The sequence below is a fragment of the Crocodylus siamensis genome, chromosome 8 (genome assembly GCF_052110815.1).
Source record: "Crocodylus siamensis isolate JL-2025a chromosome 8, ASM5211081v1, whole genome shotgun sequence".
In the NCBI taxonomy this organism is placed as follows: Eukaryota; Metazoa; Chordata; order Crocodylia; family Crocodylidae; genus Crocodylus; species Crocodylus siamensis.
In genome coordinates this window covers 44,597,807-44,618,110 of record NC_143402.1, presented here as the reverse complement: position 1 = coordinate 44,618,110, position 20,304 = coordinate 44,597,807, and the positions used below count along the sequence as shown (strand labels likewise).

Here is a 20,304-nt window from a genome sequence, read left to right as displayed (position 1 = left end):
AGCAGGGAAATCAGAGTGTGTCTCCCAATGACTGGAAGGCTGGACTTGCCTGCCTGACCTGCTGTGGCTATTGCTGCAGAATAGAGGACATCCCTCAGAAACCAGATACATATGCCTCTATGCCTTTTGTGGGTACCAAGCATCCATAAAGTGTTAGAAGCACCATTACCCTGATGCAACTGTGCCCTCCTAGTGCCCTGTGTACTGTCCACTTGGTTGGACTGTAAGGGGCTATATCTTCAAACCACCATTTTGGAAACACTTCACTTATAACAGTGTAATACATTCTTTTTAGACTCTGCCAGTGCTGCTGTTCTGATTGGGGGGTGGGAGGAAGGTTGCTATTGACTGAAACAAACATTGCCTGCCTTAAAGCCCTGCAGAGAAGCTACAGCTTAACTGTCACTCACTGGGTGCATCTACATGTTGCCCTATGGTGACATAGTGACATGCTATGTCACCGTACAGCACATTACAGTGACATAATCATGTGTCTCTAGACATGATTGCCAGCCACATTGCTGTAGTGACAAAATCTAATCATGTGCTATGTGCACAGCACAATAACCACCCGTACTGGACCATGCTTTAATACTTCCAAAAGGAAGTACTAAAGCACAGCACCATAGCAATGTCACCATGCGGCGGCCCATTGATTACAATGAAGTGGCCTGAGGCAAGTCAAGCAGCAGCAATTTTTAAGGTACCACCCCTCACAGATGCCTCATGTGAAAGTATGAGGGAATTGTTGAAAGCATTGGTAGTACAGGGGATAATTCATTCATACCCTTGTCCAGCAAAGGAAGAGGGCCACAGAGCCTACCCTGTCCTTGTTAATACCAGGCAACTGCATCACTGCCTCTCAGAGGGTGTGATATGCAGAGAACTGGAAACCCCTCTAGAAAAAAGCTTCATGTTGACTAGAGAGAGTGATCATGCCTAGTTTGGGCCTACCTAGTGTGCCTTGGCTAAACCTGACCTAAGCTTGACTTTCTCCCTAAATTAGACAAGATCAAGAAGTCCAGCACTTACCATACTGTCCTGAAGCTGTGATTTGAGAGTCTGCAATGTTCCCAGAAGCCAGTCCTAAAGGGTTCTGGCACTCTGCATCAAAAAGGTAGAGAAAAAAAGAGTTGAGGGGCTCTGGTTTACTTGGAGTTTTGAAACACAAGTCTCAGTCAGCAGGGAGATTTCAGTCTGAGAAGCTGTGTTAGGTTCCTGAGTGTGGCTCAGAATAGCAGCCCAGAGCTCGCTTCACAACAGTAAGTGTATTTCAAACAACTATTGCCATATTAATATCTTGAAACCTTCCACATTAGGCTCTTTGGTCATTTTCCTCCTGAGGTTCTTCACCTGCCAGCGGAAAGGTACTCAGTGGCTGCGTCTACATGAGCAGTGGATTGCACAGTTGTAACTGCGTAGTTATTTAGTGTTTCCATAACCAAGTACTAAATGACTCCACAGTAATGGGTGTTTATGTGCAGTAGCGTCCCTGTGCAGCTTTTTTCTGACAATACTGCACAGTAGCAATGAACTATTGTGCAGTAGCTCATTGCAGTAGCTCATTGGGACTGTGCAGTAGTGTCTCATGTAGATGCACCCAGTTGGCACATCTGCACATGCATTTGATCTGGTATCAGTTTACTTGCAAGTAAACTACTTACAAGTAAATGCACTCAGGCAAGCATCTACACGTGCAGGAACATGGAAGCAGATTTGCAAACTGCTCCTGCTTCCTGGGGCCCTGCAATGGGCCCCTGCTGCCACCAGGAGGCGCTTGAGGCTCTGGCCGCAGCTGCCAGCAGTGGGCACCCATATTTAAAAGGTAGCCCTGCTCCCTGCTCAGCCACTCTTCTGGCCAGGAGCAGCATGTAGAGCCTGGTGGCTGTCTTGCTGCAGCCTCTGCCTCCCTGTGCCATGGATGCTCCAGCCCATGCCCCTGGCAGTGACACTCAGTGCCCCGGGCTCCTACTGGCCATTGTGCTGGTCCCAGTGAACCCTGCTACTGAGGCCCCAGGCAAGCAGCATACCCGCCAGCAGGGGCCAGGGCACCAGGTGTGAGAGGCACTGGCCGACCACCTCCTCCTGTACTCCCCACTGTAGCCTGCCCGGACAGCCACCCACAGATCCCCCCCCACCCCCGCCCCCAGCACCAGGCTCACTGCAGACAGTTCTTACAAAAACACTTTATTGCCCTCACATGAAACAGACCACCCTCCAAACAACAGAGCCCTTCTCCCCTACCCCCCAATGACAGAGCCCCTCCACCACCTACCACCAATAAAACACCCTCTTCCCTGTGTGAACTATGTACAAGTGAAGTGGTGTGGTTGTGTGTGTGTCCTCCCAGGGCACGCAGCCATGGGATGGAAGCACCTAGGGGGCCGAACCCTGGGACAGGCAGCCAGCACCCCGGCCTCTGGCCATTGCCTCATGGGTACATATGCCACAGTAAGCCCGGCAGACAGGGGGCTGACCCAGGGTCGACGGGGCACCTGGTAGTCCCCCAGCACAGAAAGCAATGACTCCAGCACTGGGGGGGCAGGCACGTAGTCCTAGCCCCACTGAAGGCAGCTCCAGCTCTGCACCCACGTACAGCCAAGGCAAGCAGCAGGCCTGGGCCCAGGCTGGGGGGCGGGAGACCCAGGGAAGGGGCTGGGGCAGGGACTCCTGGCCAGTGGAGGCAGTGCTGGACATCTGCTCAAGCTGAAGTAGTGGCTGCCAAGGGCCAGGTGGGGCTACAGTCAGTGTCAGGGCAGTGAACAGCACAAAGGAGACCACCAGACTCAGGATAGTGACTAGCACTTGGCAGGCATCCTGTGTGGCTATGAGTGCAGGTTGCTCCCACAGGGCCTCTACCCATTCACACTCCAGGGCCAGGAGCTGCGCCCAAAACTCCTGGTCTACCCAGTTCCACATGTCCTTGCAGGTGATGTCCTCTGCCTGCCAGGCCCACACATCCACCAAATGGCTAGGGATGTAGTAGTCATGGGGGACCTGAACTTCCCAGACATCTGCTGGGAAGAGCAGTCAGCCAGGTCTGAACACTCACGTAGGTTCTTGGCCAGAGTGCAGGACCTCCATCTAACCCAGGAGGTGCACAGCCCCACCAGGGGGGATGCCTTGTTGGACCTAGTGCTGGCCATGGGTGACGACCTGGTGAGGGGGCTGCGGGTGCTCGACCACCTGGGCAACAGCGATCATCGCCTGCTGGAATTCACCATCCAGCGCAAGGTGGCAAAGGCATGCAGTAAGGCAGCGGCCCTAGATTTTAGGAGGGCAGACTTCAACGAGCTAAGGAGGATAGTTGGAGAAGCACTGAGGTCCCAGGGGGGTGGGGAGCCAGGTGTCCAAGAAGAGTGGTCACTCCTTAAGGAGACGATCCTCCAAGCCCAAAGGAAGGTAATCCCAACAAGGATCAAAGGGAGCAGGAGAGCACACAAGCCTCTGTGGCTCACCAAAAGAATCCGGGAAGGTCTCCTTGCTAAAAAGGAGGCTTATACCCAGTGGAAAGAAGGGGTCATCACCAGGGAGGGCTATTCTGTAGTTGCTCGGGGATGTAGGGGGGCAGTTAGGAAGGCCAAGGCAGAGATGGAACTCGGACTGGCTTCCCAGATTAAGGACAATAAGAAGTCTTTTTTTAAATACGTAGGGAGTAAAAAGAAGGTCCCGGGTAATGTGGGGCCCTTGCAGGATGACATGGGTAACATGGTCATCACACCAGATGGCAAAGCTAACATGTTTAACGATTTCTTTGCCTCCGTCTTCCTAAGTAGGGACCAGAACAGCCACCTCCCTGCTGGGCCCCCCTCGGGCCCCGGGGGAGGCACACCTGGGCCACGGGTTAGCGAGGATTTAGTTAGGGAGCTTCTGGAGGGGTTGGATGTATTCAAGTCAGCCGGCCTGGATGATCTCCACCCTAGAGTTCTAAAGGAACTGGCCGAGGTCATTGCAAGTCCCCTGGCACAACTTTCGAGCACTCGTGGTGCTCTGGTGAGGTACCGGAGGACTGGAAGAGGGCCAATGTGGTCCCCATCTTCAAAAAAGGCAGGAAGGAGGACCCGGGAAACTATAGGCTGGTTAGTCTCACCTCGATCCTAGGCAAGCTGTTCGAAAAAATTATGCTGGCACACATCCAGGAGGGGCCAGCAGAAGACTGCATGCTTAGGGGCAACCAACATGAGTTCATCAGTGGCAGGTCCTGTCAGACCAACCTGGTGGCCTTTTACGATCAGATCACCAGATCATTAGATACAGGGGTAGAGGTGGATATAGTCTTCCTGGACTTCTGGAAGGCTTTCGACACTGTCTCTCACCCAGTTCTCATTAAGAAACTGGGGGGCTGTGGTGTAGACATCCACACAGTCAAATGGGTCGCCAACTGGCTGGAGAGCCGCACCCAGAGGGTGGTAGTAGATGGGTCCTTCTCAACCTGGAAGGACGCAGGCAGTGGGGTTCCACAGGACTCGGTCCTCGGGCCCGCACTGTTCAACATCTTCATCAGCGATTTGGACGAGGAGGTAAAAAGCACCCTGTTCAAATTTGCTGATGACACTAAGATGTGGGGGGATGTGGGAACATTGGAAGGATGCAACAGGCTACAATCTGACCTAGACAGGTTACAAGGGTGGGCGGACGAGAATAGGATGGGTTTCAACACAGACAAGTACAAGGTGATGCACCTTGTAAGGAACAACCGGCACCATACCTACAGGTTGGGAAACTCCCCTCTTGTCAGCATGGAGGCGGAAAGGGATCTGGGAGTGATCATTGACTCCAAGATGAACATGGGCCGGCAGTGTGGAGAGGCAGTAAGGAAGGCCAACCGCACCTTGGCATGCATCCACAGATGCATCTCGAGCAGGTCCAAGGAGGTGATCCTTCCCCTCTATGCGGCATTGGTCAGGCCGCAGCTGGAGTACTGCGTCCAGTTCTGGGTGCCACACTTCAAGAGGGATGTCGATGGCATCAAGAGGGTCCAGAGGAGGGCCATTCGTATGATCAGAGGACAACAGGGCAGGCCTTATGAGGACAGGCTGTGGGACCTGAACCTGTTCAGCCTCCAAAAGAGAAGGCTGAGGGGGGATCTTGTGGCCTGTTATAAACTAGTCAGGGGGGATCAGCAGGCATTGGGGAAGTCACTGTTTCCCTGAGCACCGCCAGGAGTGACCAGGAATAACGGTCACAAGCTGGCAGAGGGTAGGTTTAGGTTAGATATCAGAAGGCGCTACTTCACAGTCAGGGCGGCTAGGGTCTGGAACCAGCTTCCAAGAGAAGTGGTGCAGGCTCCTACCCTGGGGGTGTTTAAGAGGAGGTTAGATGAACATCTAGCTGGGGTCATTTAACCCCAGTACTCTTTCCTGCCATGGCAGGGGGTCAGACTAGATGATCTGCTCAGGTCCCTTCCGACCCTACAAACTATGAAACTATGAAACTATGAAATGATCCATGAGGAAGGTTCTGTCCTGGGCCCTCCTCCGCCAGAGCCAGCACATCCGCAGGCCTCCAGTTGTGGGCATATCCTGGCTGTCAACAGCTGCCTCTCCCCCACATGCAACTACAGGACCTGCACAGCCATAAGAATAAGCTGTTTGTGAGAGTTTGCAATATTTCTGAGGTAAGATGCTCTGCACCAGCAGCCCATGTGCTACCCAGCCTCAGATCGAGGGTCGGGCATACACGGGTGCTCAGGGACCCTGGTAAGTTGGGTGGGCAGGCCTGGGGCCAGGTGGCCACCAGCCAAGCCCCCTGTTCCTGCTCACTTTCCTGGGACTGGTGGGCCTCTGGGTGCTGGCTGCAGGAAGCCTGCCTCCCCACCCTTTTTCCAGGCTGGGACAGGCTAGATTCCTGGCACCACCTCTTGCTGTGGCTCCAGACCCTGCTGCCCTGCTTTCTCTTCCTGCAGAACAGCTGCTCTCCTGTGTTTCCACCAAGCCCATGTTGCCTGGGCTCAGGGAATGAGGGGCTCCCAGACGACTGGGACAAGGAGCTGCTCCCAGGTGTGACAGAATGCCATCACAGTATCTCCCCAAACAGCTATCAGGCCTGTCTGTCCATTTGGTTACCATGGTCACTGCAGCGGGCAGGCAGTCCTCCCCACACCCTTCTTCAGGTAATCCTGAGGTGTAACCTGAGCCAGATACATTCCTGTGTCGGGGGAACCTGCTCCCTTTGTCTCAAGTTTCCTGCCACCACAAGTCATATGATTGGCTTCCTCATCTGGAAAGGTGATGTCATTTGAAAGCACTGGGCTTTAGCCAATGGGGCTGCTCCTGGTGGGACCTTAGTAATGAGGTCACGATCGGGGATAAAAGGGCCATGAAGAAGAAGGGGCAGAGCCATCTTGAAGAGCCATTTTTGGCAGAGCCATGCTGGAGAGGGCCATGGAGAAAAGCAGGGAGAGAGCTTCCATGCTGGAGCCCTAAGGCTCCTGGGGAGAGAGAAAGAGCAGCTGACTACTGCAGCCTTTTCCCTCTTTCTCTTGAAACTAGACACACAAGAAACTGCCTTCCTCCACAGGAAAGCAATCAGCCTCTGGATGATACTTGTAAATAAGCTACTTGAGATATATGGCTTGCGGTAAGGGGTGCATGGAGGTGTACATGCACCCCCTGAGAGCGCTCCTGCACCTCCTGACAGGCCACCCTCCCCACTTAGGCGACAGGCAGGGGGAGCAGGCAGGAGCACCAGTGCCTGCCCTGAGAGCACCGGCGGGTGAGTGAGAGCGCTGGATGAAGCACCACAGCCACTTCTGGGAGTGCTGCAGCTGCTTCCTGGTTGGCGCGATCACCCACAGAGGGACCCCCCTCTGTTGCTAGTCACTGGGGGGGCACATGCCCCCCACTGACTAAGGTGACACCCGTTACCCATGTGTAGTACAGCAGTTGCATGATCAATGGCTACCTAGATACACTGTTTTCTCTAAGGTTATTCTTTGATATTGCTCTATCCTGTACCCTACCCCAAACCTACTCCCTGTAATTAATAAAGTTCTCCATCATTCTAAGCATGGTGAACAGGCTGGGAGAAGGAGAGGGGCATGTCTTTGTGTCCCCTTGGTCCAGCTGACTGAGAGAGACCACTATTTGTGCTCCAGGCCAAGGGAAGCACCCCAAATTCTTGCAGTGGGTCAAGCACCCTCAAGGTCTACAAGGCCAGTATATCCCAGGGGGCACAAAGCCGTGGACAGACTGAGACTCCTGGGTGGTGGCAGCCATGACCCCAGGCTCATGGATATGCTCCAAGAAGTAGATCGGCTGGTTGTGAGGAGCCCCAGGGAGACACTCAGAGCTCAGTAAGTGGTTGGGTGCAGTGAGGTGGGTGGCTTATCACAGGAGTGCCCCCTGCTGACCCGCCACACCAGGCACTGCGCGAGGAACTGTGCGCAGAACAAGGGGTATCCAACCCACTATGCCCTGCTACTGTTGACCATCATGGTGCCCTGGGCAAACCTGTGCACCTGGCACAGGACCCTGAGCTTCAACAGTGTGGAGGGCAAACCCAGGCTGCCCTGCAACCTCTGCCACTGCCTGGAGGGATACCTGTGGTTGTGCTACACATTGCTGCCCCCCCACAGTGGAGAAGAACATCGCTGCTGGTATCAAAGCATTCCTCAGCATGTGAGAGACCTATGCCTGCCTAGCTGTGGGGACACAGGCTGCTCAATAAAGTTTTGCACTGTCTCCCACTTCCCTGCATGTGGCCAGAGGTGGAGAATCTGGAGGCCAGGGAAGTGCAGCAAGGCCCGGTGGTGGGGCCAGGGGCAGGGCCAGAGCGGGCCCGCCCCCAATGCAGGGCTTACCAGATGACTGGGGCTGGTGTAGCCAGTGGCTTTGGTTGGTCCCAGCTGCCAACAATGGCATGTGGCTCCACGTGGACTCGTCAGATGGTGGGGCATGGTGTGTGGGCCCCACAAGGAGGAGGTGGTGCTGCTGGCAGCCAAAGGTGTCATGGTCAGACACACCTCATGGCTGGGGCTGAGACTGCAAAGCTGTCGGGGCAGGCACTGGCCTGGGCTCCCCAAGTTGCTGGTGGAGGCTGTTGATGGGGAGCTCAGTGGGATGGTCTGCATCACCGTGGGTAACAGGCCAGAGCACAGGCTTGGGCAGGTTGCCTCTGCTGCTGTACACAGCACAGCTGCAGCCTGGGTCCCAGGATAGAAGAATATCTGTCAACTGCTGCATAAGTGCATGGTCTTGTGGGCACTCCCCGACTGGCCACTATGGTCGCAGATGGAAACCCACTGTGTCCACAAAGCCTTGACCTTCATGCAGCACTGCCATGCCAGCTGGTTACCCTCACGCTCCCACATCCAGCTTGATAGCCCCTCTTGGACATGGGCATTGGAGCGTCCACCCTGCGCAAACTGACACTGAACCTCCACCTTGCCCCACAGTGCCACAAGGTCACCAGTCTCCTTCTGCAACCAGTTGTGTCCCTGGGAGGTGGAGTGTGGCATTGGCGATGAGGCTATTGGAGCTCCCACACCGGACCTCTGGGCCTCCACACAGCTGTACCTGTGCTGCTAGGCCTGGGCAGCTGCCTGCAGTGCCCAGCACAAAGGCACAGTGCAGGACTAGCAACCTTGTGGCAAGACGATGCCCCACAGCACCTGCAGGCTCTGGGCAGGTTGCTGGGAGTGGGCTGTAGGCAGCTGGAGCTGGGCCCAGTGGCCAGGAGCTGCCTGCAGCTGGGCCCAGGTACCGGCAGACCTGGCAGGAGCCTGTGGCACCCTAAAGACCTGGATGCTGCGGGCCTGGCAACCACGTGGCACTGTGGTCCCAGGAAGTGGCACCAGGGTACAGGCAGGCCGGCACAGCTGACCTGCAGCCTAGACAGAGGGACACAGTGGCCTAGTGTGGCCTCAGGCTCCCTGTATGTGCCCCATGGCTCACTGTGCCTTTAGGCTTTTAAGGGCCAGAGGCTGGGGCTGCTCTTTTACCTGAGGTAAAAAGAGGCTCCCAGCCCCAAAGCCCTGGGGCTAGCCCATGGGCAGGAAATTATTTTGGGTGGAGGGCTGCTTACAGAGTTTTGGCAAGCCATTGAGGGCACATTGACAGGGAGCCAGGAGCAGATAAATACTAATTTTCTAAATTTTTTAGGGGCCCCACAGGCTGGATAGAATGGCTTGGCAGGCTGCATCTGGCCCATGGGGCACACTTTGCCCACCCATGGGCTAGCCTCAGGCTGGCCCCCTAGTGGTGCAGACCTGGAGCAAATTTGAAAAAATTATCCTGGCACACATCCAGGAGGGCCTTGCGGGGGAATGCATGCTCAGGGGCAACCAACATGGGTTTATCAGTGGCAGGTCTTGTCAGACCAACCTGGTGGCCTTTTACGATCAGGTCACCAAATCATTAGACGCAGGGGTTGCTGTGGATGTAGTCTTTTTGGACTTCCGGAAGGCTTTCGACACTGTCTCTCACCCTGTCCTCATCAAAAAGCTGGGAGACTGTGGTGTCGATGCCCACACGGTCAAATGGGTCGCCAACTGGTTGGAGGGCCGCACCCAGAGGGTGGTAGTGGATGGGTTCTTCTCGACCTGGAAGGACGTGGGCAGTGGGGTTCCGCAGGGCTCGGTCCTCGAGCCTGCACTGTTCAACATCTTCATCAGTGACTTGGATGAGGGGGTAGAAAGCACCCTGTTCAAGTTTGCTGATGACACTAAGATGTGGGGGGATGTGGGTGCACTAGAAGGGTGCAATAGGCTACAAGCTGACCTTGACAGGTTGCAACGGTGGGCGGATGAGAATAGGATGGGGTTTAACACTGATAAGTGCAAGGTGTTGCACATGGGGAGGAAGAACCGGCACCACACTTACAGGTTGGGGAACTCTCCTCTTGCCAGCACGGAGACGGAAAAGGATCTTGGAGTCGTCATTGACTCCACGATGAACATGGGCCGGCAGTGTGGGGAGGCAGTCAAGAAGGCCAATCGTACCCTATCATGCATCCACAGATGCATCTCGAACAGGTCCAGGGAGGTGATCCTCCCCCTCTATGCGGCACTGGTCAGGCCGCAGCTGGAGTACTGCGTCCAGTTCTGGGCGCCACACTTCAAGAGGGACGTGGACAATATGGAAAGAGTTCAGAGGAGGGCCACTCGTATGATCAGGGGTCAGCAGGGCAGGCCTTATGAGGATAGGCTACGGGACCTGAACCTGTTTAGCCTCCACAAGAGAAGGCTAAGGGGGGACCTTGTGGCCTGCTACAAACTGGTCAGGGGGGATCAGCAGGTATTGGGGGAGTCCCTGTTCCCCCGTGCGCTGCCAGGAGTGACCAGGAATAACGGTCACAAACTGGCGGAGGGTAAGTTTAGATTAGATATTAGGAGGCGCTACTTCACAGTCAGGGTGGCTAGGGCCTGGAACCAGCTTCCAGGGGAAGTGGTGCAGGCTCCTAGCCTGGGGATTTTTAAAAGGAAGTTAGATGAGCACCTTGCCGGGGTCATCTGGCCCCGGTGCTCTTTCCTGCTAAGGCAGGGGGTCGGACTAGATGATCTACCTAGGTCCCTTCCGACTCTAGCTACTATGAAACTATGAAACTATGCTTCTGGTTGTTGTCTATACTTGAGTTACTGTGCAGTAACTACTTGCAATTAAATTTGCTTCTCGCATTTGCAAGTAGCAACTTTACTCCCAAGTAGCAATTTTTACCGCGCACTAAGTGTGTGCATGTGTAAACTTGCATGCTTACGGTGCAGTAAACTACACTACTGCACAGTAAAATGTCTTGTGTAGATGCACCCAGTTAGGGTGGGCTTGACTTTCATAACATAACCCCAGAGCAGGATAACATGAGCCCACTGGGGCTCATTAAAACCCATGGCACCAAGCTCTATGGAGTTGTGTGAACCTAGACTAAATTTCCCAGCAATGCTGGGCTTTGAAGCAGGGTCATTAGTGATTTGGAAATCAAATCAGGATTCTCCAGGGGTTTCAACCAGCCACCAAGCAAATGCAGTAGTTTTGGTGGAACAACTTTGAGCTTCTCGATCTATTAGAACTTGGAGGCTAAACTGAAGCTCTGTGGGTAGGAATCCAAATGAGCCAAGAGCAAAAAGGCTTCTGACCACTCTAGAAAATCCAAACAGCTCAAAACCTGTGGTGAAAGCATGTCAGAACAGCCATGTCCATTGGACCTATGCCATTCCTTTGGGTGGAAACTTCAAAATATGACAAGCTACTATTGCAAGGCACATGCCAAGATGTCACAATACAGCTGTCAAGAGACCCTGTAGCGCTGCAACATGACATATCTCTTCTGAAACTTTCCAATGAATGTAATTTAGGCACCCTTTAAGATAACTTAAATGTGTTTTAAAGAGAAGACAAAACCATGAAACCAAGCTTAGTATTAACACAATTGCCATAGCAAGATGGACAGACTCAAAGTAGAACAAACGCAAGTAGCGTGGCAAAAGACGAGTACCCTACGCTGTCTTACTCGTCTGGGATGATTCAGGAAATGTGAACCCTGCTTTTGTGTAGGACGGAGGGATGAGATGATCTTGAGGTCCCTCTCAACCCATCATCAACTGCTAAAAGGTGATCCCAGATATCTGCATTAAGAGCCTGGAAGATAAGGAACCTGGGGAGTGATTTTCTAGCATTTCCTTTTAATTCTGTACAGATTTTTAAACCTGCTCTTGCATTGTCTCCTGTTCCTACTTTTGATCCCCAGTGGTGTTATATAAGCTCTAAATATTGACCTGTAAACTAAGACAAGCTGGTGTATATTACAATTCATGCCAGTCCCTTAGACAGCCCCCTGATGCACTGTCCTATCAGTGTGTCACTGGTATGACAGTTATGTTGACAAACGTCTCTTCCATGTATCAGTGTCTTGCTTTGGGGTTTCTCTGTTGCTAAGCAACATCATTTAAATACAAATCTTTGTGTCTTTAACAAAATCCCTTCTGACATCTCCTACCGTTCAAAGTCCCTTTCCTGGTCTGTTTATTTTCCATAATAATCTATGCCTTAAAACAAAACAGCACTTGAAACCATCTTTTCATGTCAAACACTTACTTCCTAGTGAAAAGTAGATTTTGACTTGTAAAAAACTCTTCAGTTTATCTTTACAGAAAACTTTGCTGGCTCACATTTAATACTCTTTTAAGACCATTTTTAAGAAGCAGATTTCCACTTTAAACAGAAGTCCATTATTATGTAAACCAAATCAGTTATTATTTGCTGACGTTAAAACTAATATTGAAATGAAATGGCAGATGTTTTACAGTCATGAGCTGGAGAAGACACTGCCAATACCAAATGTTATTAACATAGATGTTGATATTGTTCTGTTCTACTGGATGAAGACTGTTTCTGACTACAGTAACTTGTGACCAGGCTCTGTGACCTTGGGTGTGTAACATCAGCACTCTGTGCTTCAGCTTGCCTCTCTGCAAAGAGGTATTTCCATCTGCAGCTAGTCAAGTAGGCACTTCATTGTTTAGATACAAGTATAAATCCAAGATCAGGGCATATAGGCATGGTAGGAAATGCAGGCACAGTTTGGCATGTGGGCCTGGGTTTTTCAAGTTTTGAAACTCAGACTTTTGTGGCCAAAATCTTGCAGGTGAATCAAGCTGGGCTCCAGTTTTTCAACCAACTTTCCTGTCTCCAGTCAGCCAGGGTGTAATTCAAGCAAGGTGATTTGCCATCCTGCTCCCTCTTCTGCAGGCTGTCAGATAGTTAAATGCCTACATGCTGTCATTTGCACTTGCCTGATGGAGGCCAAAAAAACCCATGGGCTCCTGTACATGCGCAGAGAGGCTGCTCCAACGTGCTATAATTACATATTAGAGCAGACTCCAGTGTCACATGTATCAATGTCCCCGTGCTGAAAAATGGTAGTGGGGTGCTTTAAACTAAAGCTGGTTTGATGAGCTTTAGTTCAAAATACCCTGCTGCCATTTTTCAGCATGGAGACACTGATACATATTGACGCTCCAGGTGCTTTTAATTAGCATGGCTCTCAGAGCTGCGCTAATTAATGCCCCCCCCTCACCCGCCTCCCAGAGCATGCCTATAACTGTTCCATGGGTTCAAATTTGAGGACCACTAGGTGGTCCTCAAAAGGTGCATTTTCAAAACAACACAACCCTCCTGCATGCTGTTTTGCTCCACATGGACTACCTACTGAACCAAAAACTTTACACACATCTATAGCTTTGAGTGGATTAATTAGCAGTGCTGACCAACTGTGCCATTGAACCCACCCCACACTAATTAGTCCTCCCCAAGCAGCACACTGAGGTACTCTGCTTCTGGTTTAGGAGGCAGCTTGCATTGAGCAGTGCTATGTATTTGAGGGCACCACTGCTAGTCACGGTAAGTCTGCTATATAAATGTGGTCTGAGTGACTTGGGAGCCTGAGGTACATTTGCACTGTGCTGGCAGCATGCTCTGGTTGGGATGCCCAGAAGCATACCCTACCCCTGCACTCCCACTTGCATGCCCCAAGTCCATAAATAGGTGGTGAAACTTCCCTGGGAGCAGCCCCTTGCACTCAGGCTCCTGACCTCAAGTGAGCTTGGCATGCTCAGGGCCTTGCTAAAATATGCTGCTGCCACAGACAGAGACTTAACTAGGAAGTTTTGTGCCCTGGGCAGTGATGACACATGGTACAGTAGCCACAATTAGGTTGCTGGGAGCAGTGTGACAGCAACCAGGAGAACAGTGGCAGTGGCTGCCATTTGTGCACCCCTCTCCAGGGCTGGTGCTGCAGTTGTCCTCCATTAGTTATGCTACTGGCCAGAGACATACACTTAAGTCCTATTGCAAAAGGCCTTGAGGTTCCCTCATGTCTCATTAAAGTCAATGGCACATAAGCACCTTTGGAAATGTTACCCCTAATGTCCAACAGGAGATGCTAAGCAAGGGAATAGAGGAGTTGAACTGATGATGGAAGAGAAGAATTACTCACTCAGGTCATACACAAGGAACAAGGCACTCATGCCAGCCTGCTGGTGCTCTCCCACTTTGCAGTCCACTCGCCAGATGCCCACATGAGATGGGTACATTTCCACTGTCCCAAAGACACCTGGTTCAAAAAAAGGATGGGAGAAGAAGGACAGAACAAAGGATTATTTTTCTTAGGTTGCTATAGGATAAGCTGCTGCTACTTGCACCCCTGCTTACAGAGAGCTTCATTCCAGCTAACGATGGGCTGACTCTGCTGTCAGAAGGCTGATTGCATTGGACTATCTACAGAGGAAGGCAGTGCTTAAGGTGAGTCAAAGTACCAGAATCTAGTCCTAAATCTTAATCGGTGATTCTTCTGCTCTATTCAGCTTTGTTCAGGCCTCACCTGGAGTACTGTATCCAGTTTTGGGCCCCACACTTAAAAAATGATGTGGACAAATTGGAAAGAGTTCAGCGCAGAATGACAAAAATGATTAGGGGCCTGGGAAGCAAGGCTTATGAGGAAAGACTGAAATAACTCGGGTTATTTAGTCTAGAGAAGAGAAGGCTGAGGGGTGATTTGATATCAATCTTCAAATACCTGAAGGGGATTACAGAGAGAATGGAGATGGGCTTTTCTCTGTGACTGTAGGTGACAAGTCTAGGAGAAATGGCTTTGAGTTGAAAGAGGAAATTTTGGTTGGAAATTAGAAATAACTTTTTGACTATGAGGGTGGTTGAACACTGAAACAGGCTACCTATAGAAACTGTGGAGTCTCCATCCCTGGAAATTTTCAAGAGCAGGTTAGAAAGACACTTGGCTGGCTAGCTTACTCAGGAATGATTCTATCTTGAGCAGGGGGCTGGACTAGATAACCTTATGAGGTCTCTTCCAGCCCTGCTTTTTTATGATCCCATGATTCTACGTAATTCAGTGGAGTTAGATAGGAAACAAGTTTGGCCCAAAAAGTCTCCTGTATTTGATACAACATCATCATCATCATCATCATTATCAGACACAGCAACAACAACATTCCTTTAACACTCAGGACCCTAGTCAGAGACCAGGACACTATTGTGCTAGAAGCTGTACAGAGAACAAGAATATTCAAAACCAGCTAGGAGTCATGAGCTATTTGCCAATGCAGTGTACAATGTCTGATGCTGTGTTGGTTCTGGGCCCATGTTTTTCAGTCTGAGGCATTTTCTTACTTAGCTATCCCATAATTCCATGCTGGCTCCATGTGCAGAATTATCACAATGCACCGCCCCCTGGTAGCAGATGCTAGGCTATTGGTGCACCCATTTCTCCCATGTCAGTCTTTTCCAGCTGACAAATGCTTATAGGGTAATTTCAAGAGTGAGGTCAGCTCCCTGCACCCTTGTCATCTCTTACCAGGATAGAGGTTGTAGATTCCCATTGAATACTCCTGGTTTGTCTTGACACTGAAGAGCTGCCCATGGAAATGGACTGAATGGATGTCCTCAGTGCTGCCCATATTCAGTAGGTGCCATCGGACCCTTTGGTGTTGAGCCACTGCCAACCCAGGCAGTGTGTCCATCATGTAGCCATTGATAGCTAGAGGAAAAGACCACAGTTGGGACACACTGGGATAAGGGAGTGGTTAAAGTTTCACTCAGCAGCAGCCACAATGGAGAGGGTTGGGATAATGCCATAGGTCACTCTTGGGACAGAAACAAGGGATGGGAAAGACAGATGACTAAAGTTCAAACTGACACTGCTTTAAAAATCATCTAATGCAGCATTTCTGTTCTGGTACATGAGCCTCTTGGCAGACAATGGGAGGAGCAGGAGTTCTTACCATGGAAGGAGTGGTTCCCTTTGAAAACAGGATCATCTGGTTGGACCTGGCAAGGGGGTTGGCAGTTCGTCTCCATGTTCTCAGTGAAGTACCAGCTTTTCGTCTCATCAAAGATGGTGAATAGCAGAGAGAATTCCTGCACTGTCAACTGCCGTCCAAAGGCAGAGCTCAGGACACCACGGCGGCAGATAATCAGTGGCCCAATCAGGCCAGAGTGCAGATCCTTCTCCTGGGCAGGGATAAAAAACAAAGTGTAATGTGAATGGAGAGCTTATCCCAATCTTCCCATGTACGCATTAGTAAAGGAACTGAAAACCAAACAGGAATCTCCACTATGCCATGATATAAATTTATGGTGCTCTATTGTCCTGGTCACCTCATCTCAAAAAGGGAGATTGGGGAATAAGAAAAGGTACAGAGAAGGGCAACAAAGCTGTTCAACAGGTTCTATGTGAAGGGAGACTGAAAAGGTGGGAAAGGAAATGACTGAAGGGGCATGATAGATAGCAAAGGAATCATGAACCATGTGAATAAAGTGAACCATTATTCTGTATGTCTTTTGTACAAGAACTAGGGGGCACCTTATGAAATAATCCAAAAGCAGGTTAAAAACAAACAGAAGGAAATACTTCTTTATACAAGACATCATTCACTTATGAAACACATTACAAAAATATAACCAGGTTTATAAAAGCATTAGACAAATGTATGGAGGTTGGGCCCTGCAGGCTATTAAACACAACAGTCAGGGATGCGAAACATTGCATCTGATGAAGTAAGTTGTTGCCTGCAAAAGCACATGCCTCTCCAAACCAGTCAGTCTCTCAGGTGTCACTCTGCCCTACAGTCTTAACCCTATGATTGCTGGTGTCTGGAAACATGTGACAAAAGATGGGTCACTCTACAAACACCTTGCTTCTAACACACTTCCTATAAGCTACTTCTTGACACTTTTCAAGACAAGCTATAAGGCAAGTTGGACCTTGGGCCTGATCTGGTACGGCAATTCTTATGTTTTTCACCTCCTGCTCCAACCCCAATACCATGAGAACTGTTGTTAGTATTTATTAGTGTTAAGCAGGGTTTGTGCAATGTGTACTTCACCCCAACCCTGCTCTCCCAGGACAAAAAGCTCCATCAATGTCAAAGAAATATCATGTAGCCTTAGGGTTTGCCAGGCACAGAGTATGCCCACCAGCCCCCTGGGGCTCGCATGGAGGAGGGGGGCTAGAACTGTGGCTGAGAGGCAGCATAGGTTCCTCATGCTGAGGTTCTCCACCTACCAGGTTGGTGTTGGAAAAGTAGGCCCATGCCTTACAGTCAAACTCATTGCGACTGGGTGCCATCTGGGAAGGCACCTTCCAAGAGTATTCCCGGAGCTCACCAGGCTGCACCGCCTCCTTGTTGCGTGTCTTATCTTCCACTGAGCCCTCCGTGTAGGGCTGGAGGTTGGAATGGAGGGAGTAAGGCCGGGACGCCAGGTTCTTGAATTTAACCTACATGATGGGAGGGAGCAGAAGGAAAGAGAGGCATGAATTGCCTAGTGTGGGACAAGGGACACGAGCCCAAGGCAAGGGGCATGGGAGATGCCTCTCACTAAGGAGGCACTGGTTATTCTGCTCCCCTCACAGTCTCTGCCTGTACGCCATATCCATCCTGCTGCTGTTCTTTAGGGAAAGCTCAGTGGACCTGACCCTGATCTCTGCTGTGCTTGGGCATCTCCTACTGGAGTCACTGGGAAAAGCACATGCATCTCCACAGGCAGGATGCTTATTCTCTACATGGTCAAATTTGAACCTGTTGTGCCATCCAGATGCAGGTCACCCCTTCCCACTGCCTTTTTTTTTGCTTCTATCAGGCCTTTGGCACCTTGCTCCTCTGCCATCCTGGCTCCAGCATGAGACACACAGGCAGAAGCCCACTGTGCCCCCGGTGAGCCCGGGGTCCCCATGGACCCGCAGCGCAGCCAGAGGTAGGCGAGGCCCACAGCGTGGGAGGGACCTAGTCAGCTGCGGACTAGGAGCTGAAAGGAGCCAAGGAGGGTCAGCACCCCTCAGCTCCTACTTCGCCTAGCCCCACAGGGAGCCAAGCGACGAGGACGCACAAACAGGCGCACTTCTAGGCCCAGCACGCTAGTACAGGAGTTCGCGCAGGAGGGCGAGCAGGAGGGCCCCGAGACCCTGCCAGTGAGCCCCGAGGGAAGGCTAGCACAGCAGTAGCCAGACTACCCCTGGTACAATGCAGATGGCCACATGCTGCACCCCGAGGATCCCCTCAGAGTCGGAGACCTCCCCCTCTGGCACCTCTGAGCTGTCCACCCAGAAGGAGCCACGGGTCCGGGCTCCGTGCAGACCGAGCCTCTGGCTCTCGGCTGCGGGGGCTGCCTGGCACGACTCCAGGCACATGGGACTTGCGAGGTCTGCTCCACTTTGGAGTCTCTGAGGCACCAGCTGGAGGAGCTGCAGACCGCAGTCCAGAGACTGCGTGCCATCAGATTGACTCCTACTGCCGGGCTCTTTACCCCAGGAAGGCCAAGGGTCAACCAAGATCACATTGCAGGACAAGGGAGGACTCGAGGATCTCCCACACTGTCTGGCCAGGGGGTTGGACCAAGGTGGTTAACGGCCCCAAGGCTCGCTGCACCAGGGTCCCCTCCCTTCTGGAGCTCTGCAACAGGTATGAACCTCTTGCAGCCCCAGTAGAGCCTGCTGAGCTGCCAGCTCCTGCAGGCAACAGAGGACCACTCACAGCTACTGTTCCTGCTCTCCATAAGACCACACGCAGAGTGGTCGTTGTGGGAGACTCCCTCCTGAGGGGGATTGAGGGTGCAATCTGCCACCGCTTCTCCTTAGCCCGGGAGGTCTGCTGCCTCCTGGGGGCCTGCATCCGGGACGTAGCAGAGAGGATCCCAAAGCTTATCCAGCCCTCCAACCACTACCTTATGCTCCTTATCCATGTAGGCATGAATGACACAGCTCGGAGCAATCCCAGCCAGGTCATGAGTGGCTACAGGGCTCTGGTAGCAGAGCTCAGGGGCTTAGGGGTGCAGGTGGTTTTTTCCTCAATCCTCCCGGTTATGAGTTGTGGGCTGAGGAGGGAGAGACGGATTGAGGTAGTCAACCAAAGACTGCGGCACTGGGGTCATCATGAAGGCTTCAGCTTCCATGATCACAGTCCACTCTTTGGTGAGAGAGGCAGTGGTCTGCTGGAAAGAGATGGCCTCCACCTCACTTCACTGGGGAAGAAGCTTTTCTCAGCCAGTGGCTGACCTGCTCAACTGGGCTTTAAACTAAACCTGCCGGGGGATGGGTGGACAACTGCCAAAGCAAGCCCACTAGACAACCACTACAAAACCGGCAGGACAGAGCACCCAAGGGAATCCACTCCTACCCCAGCCCTGGAACGGTGTCCTCCTGGGAGTGCAAGGAAGCCTAGGGCTTCCAATAGCACACTTACGTGTCGGTACACCAATGCCAGGAGCTTGGGAAACAAACAGGAGGAACTGGTCCTCCTGCTGAACATGAATGACTATGATCTCATAGAGATAACAGAGACCTGTTGGGACTCCACCTATGACTGGGTCACAGGTATAGATGGCTATACCCTGTACAGGAGACATCATGCGGAAAAAAGGAGTGGAGGTGTAATCCTCTATGTCAAGGAAAGCTACACGTCCCTGCAGGCTGACATTGGCACCCAGGGACGACGACCAGAGACCTTCTGGGTTAAAATATGTGGGGAACATGGCACAGGAGCACAATGGCAGGGGTCCACTACAGACCTCCAAACCAGGAACAAGAGCTCAACCAGGAATTTGCCAGGGAACTGGCTGAGGCTGCATGCTGTCAATGCATGGTTGTCACGAGAGACTTCAACCACCCCAACATCTCATGGGAAGAGCACTCAGCCAAATCTGAATGGTCACAAAGCTTCCTCATGTGCACGAGCTCTACCTCACTTAAGAAGTCTGTGGACCGACAAGAGGTAAAGCACTGCCGGACTTGGTATTGGCTAAAGGCGGTGATCTAGTCAGCAACCTAAGAATTGAAGGAAAACTGGGAGAGAGTGACCATGAGCTGATCAATTTTACTATCCATCACAAAGCTGGCAAGTCAGTCAGCAATGCAGATGTGCTCATCTTTAGGAAAGCTGAATTTGATAAGCTCAGGAGGCTTGTTGTCAAGGCCCTAAGGGGCCATGACTTGACAGGGAGGGGAGTCCATCCCATCTTGGAGGAAAGGTAGCAAAAGGGCACAGCAGCCCCCTTGGCTCAGCAGGGAACTCGTGGACCTCCTACACCTGAAAAGAAAGGCTTATAAAGGATGGAAGACAGGAATCATAGCAAAGGAGGAGTATTCTGTACTGGTCCATACCTGTAGGGAGTGAGCCAGGAAAGCCAAGGCTACAACCAAACTCCAAGTGGCTACACATATCAAGGAAAAGTAAAAAGTCCTTTTTCAGATACATGGGGAGTCAGAAGAAAAGCAAGGGTAACATTGGACCCCTGCTAAACCAAATGGACAACTGACAACCAACACCCAGGAAAAAATCAACCTGCTTAACAGGTACTTCGC

General features: G+C 51.7%; 1 protein-coding gene across 1 annotated transcript in view; it reads right to left on the bottom strand.

The window, feature by feature from the left end:
- The window catches only part of F8 (coagulation factor VIII), a 98,926-nt gene that overhangs the window by 10,715 nt on the left and 67,907 nt on the right, over positions 1-20,304 (bottom strand). Inside the window, exons 17-21 of the mRNA XM_090060562.1 lie at positions 17,014-17,226; positions 15,731-15,959; positions 15,304-15,486; positions 13,930-14,046; positions 1,033-1,104 (exon numbers count right to left, since the gene is read on the bottom strand). Of these exons, the coding sequence (XP_089916688.1) occupies positions 1,033-1,104; positions 13,930-14,046; positions 15,304-15,486; positions 15,731-15,959; positions 17,014-17,226 (814 nt within the window). The remainder of the gene's footprint in view (positions 1-1,032; positions 1,105-13,929; positions 14,047-15,303; positions 15,487-15,730; positions 15,960-17,013; positions 17,227-20,304) is intronic.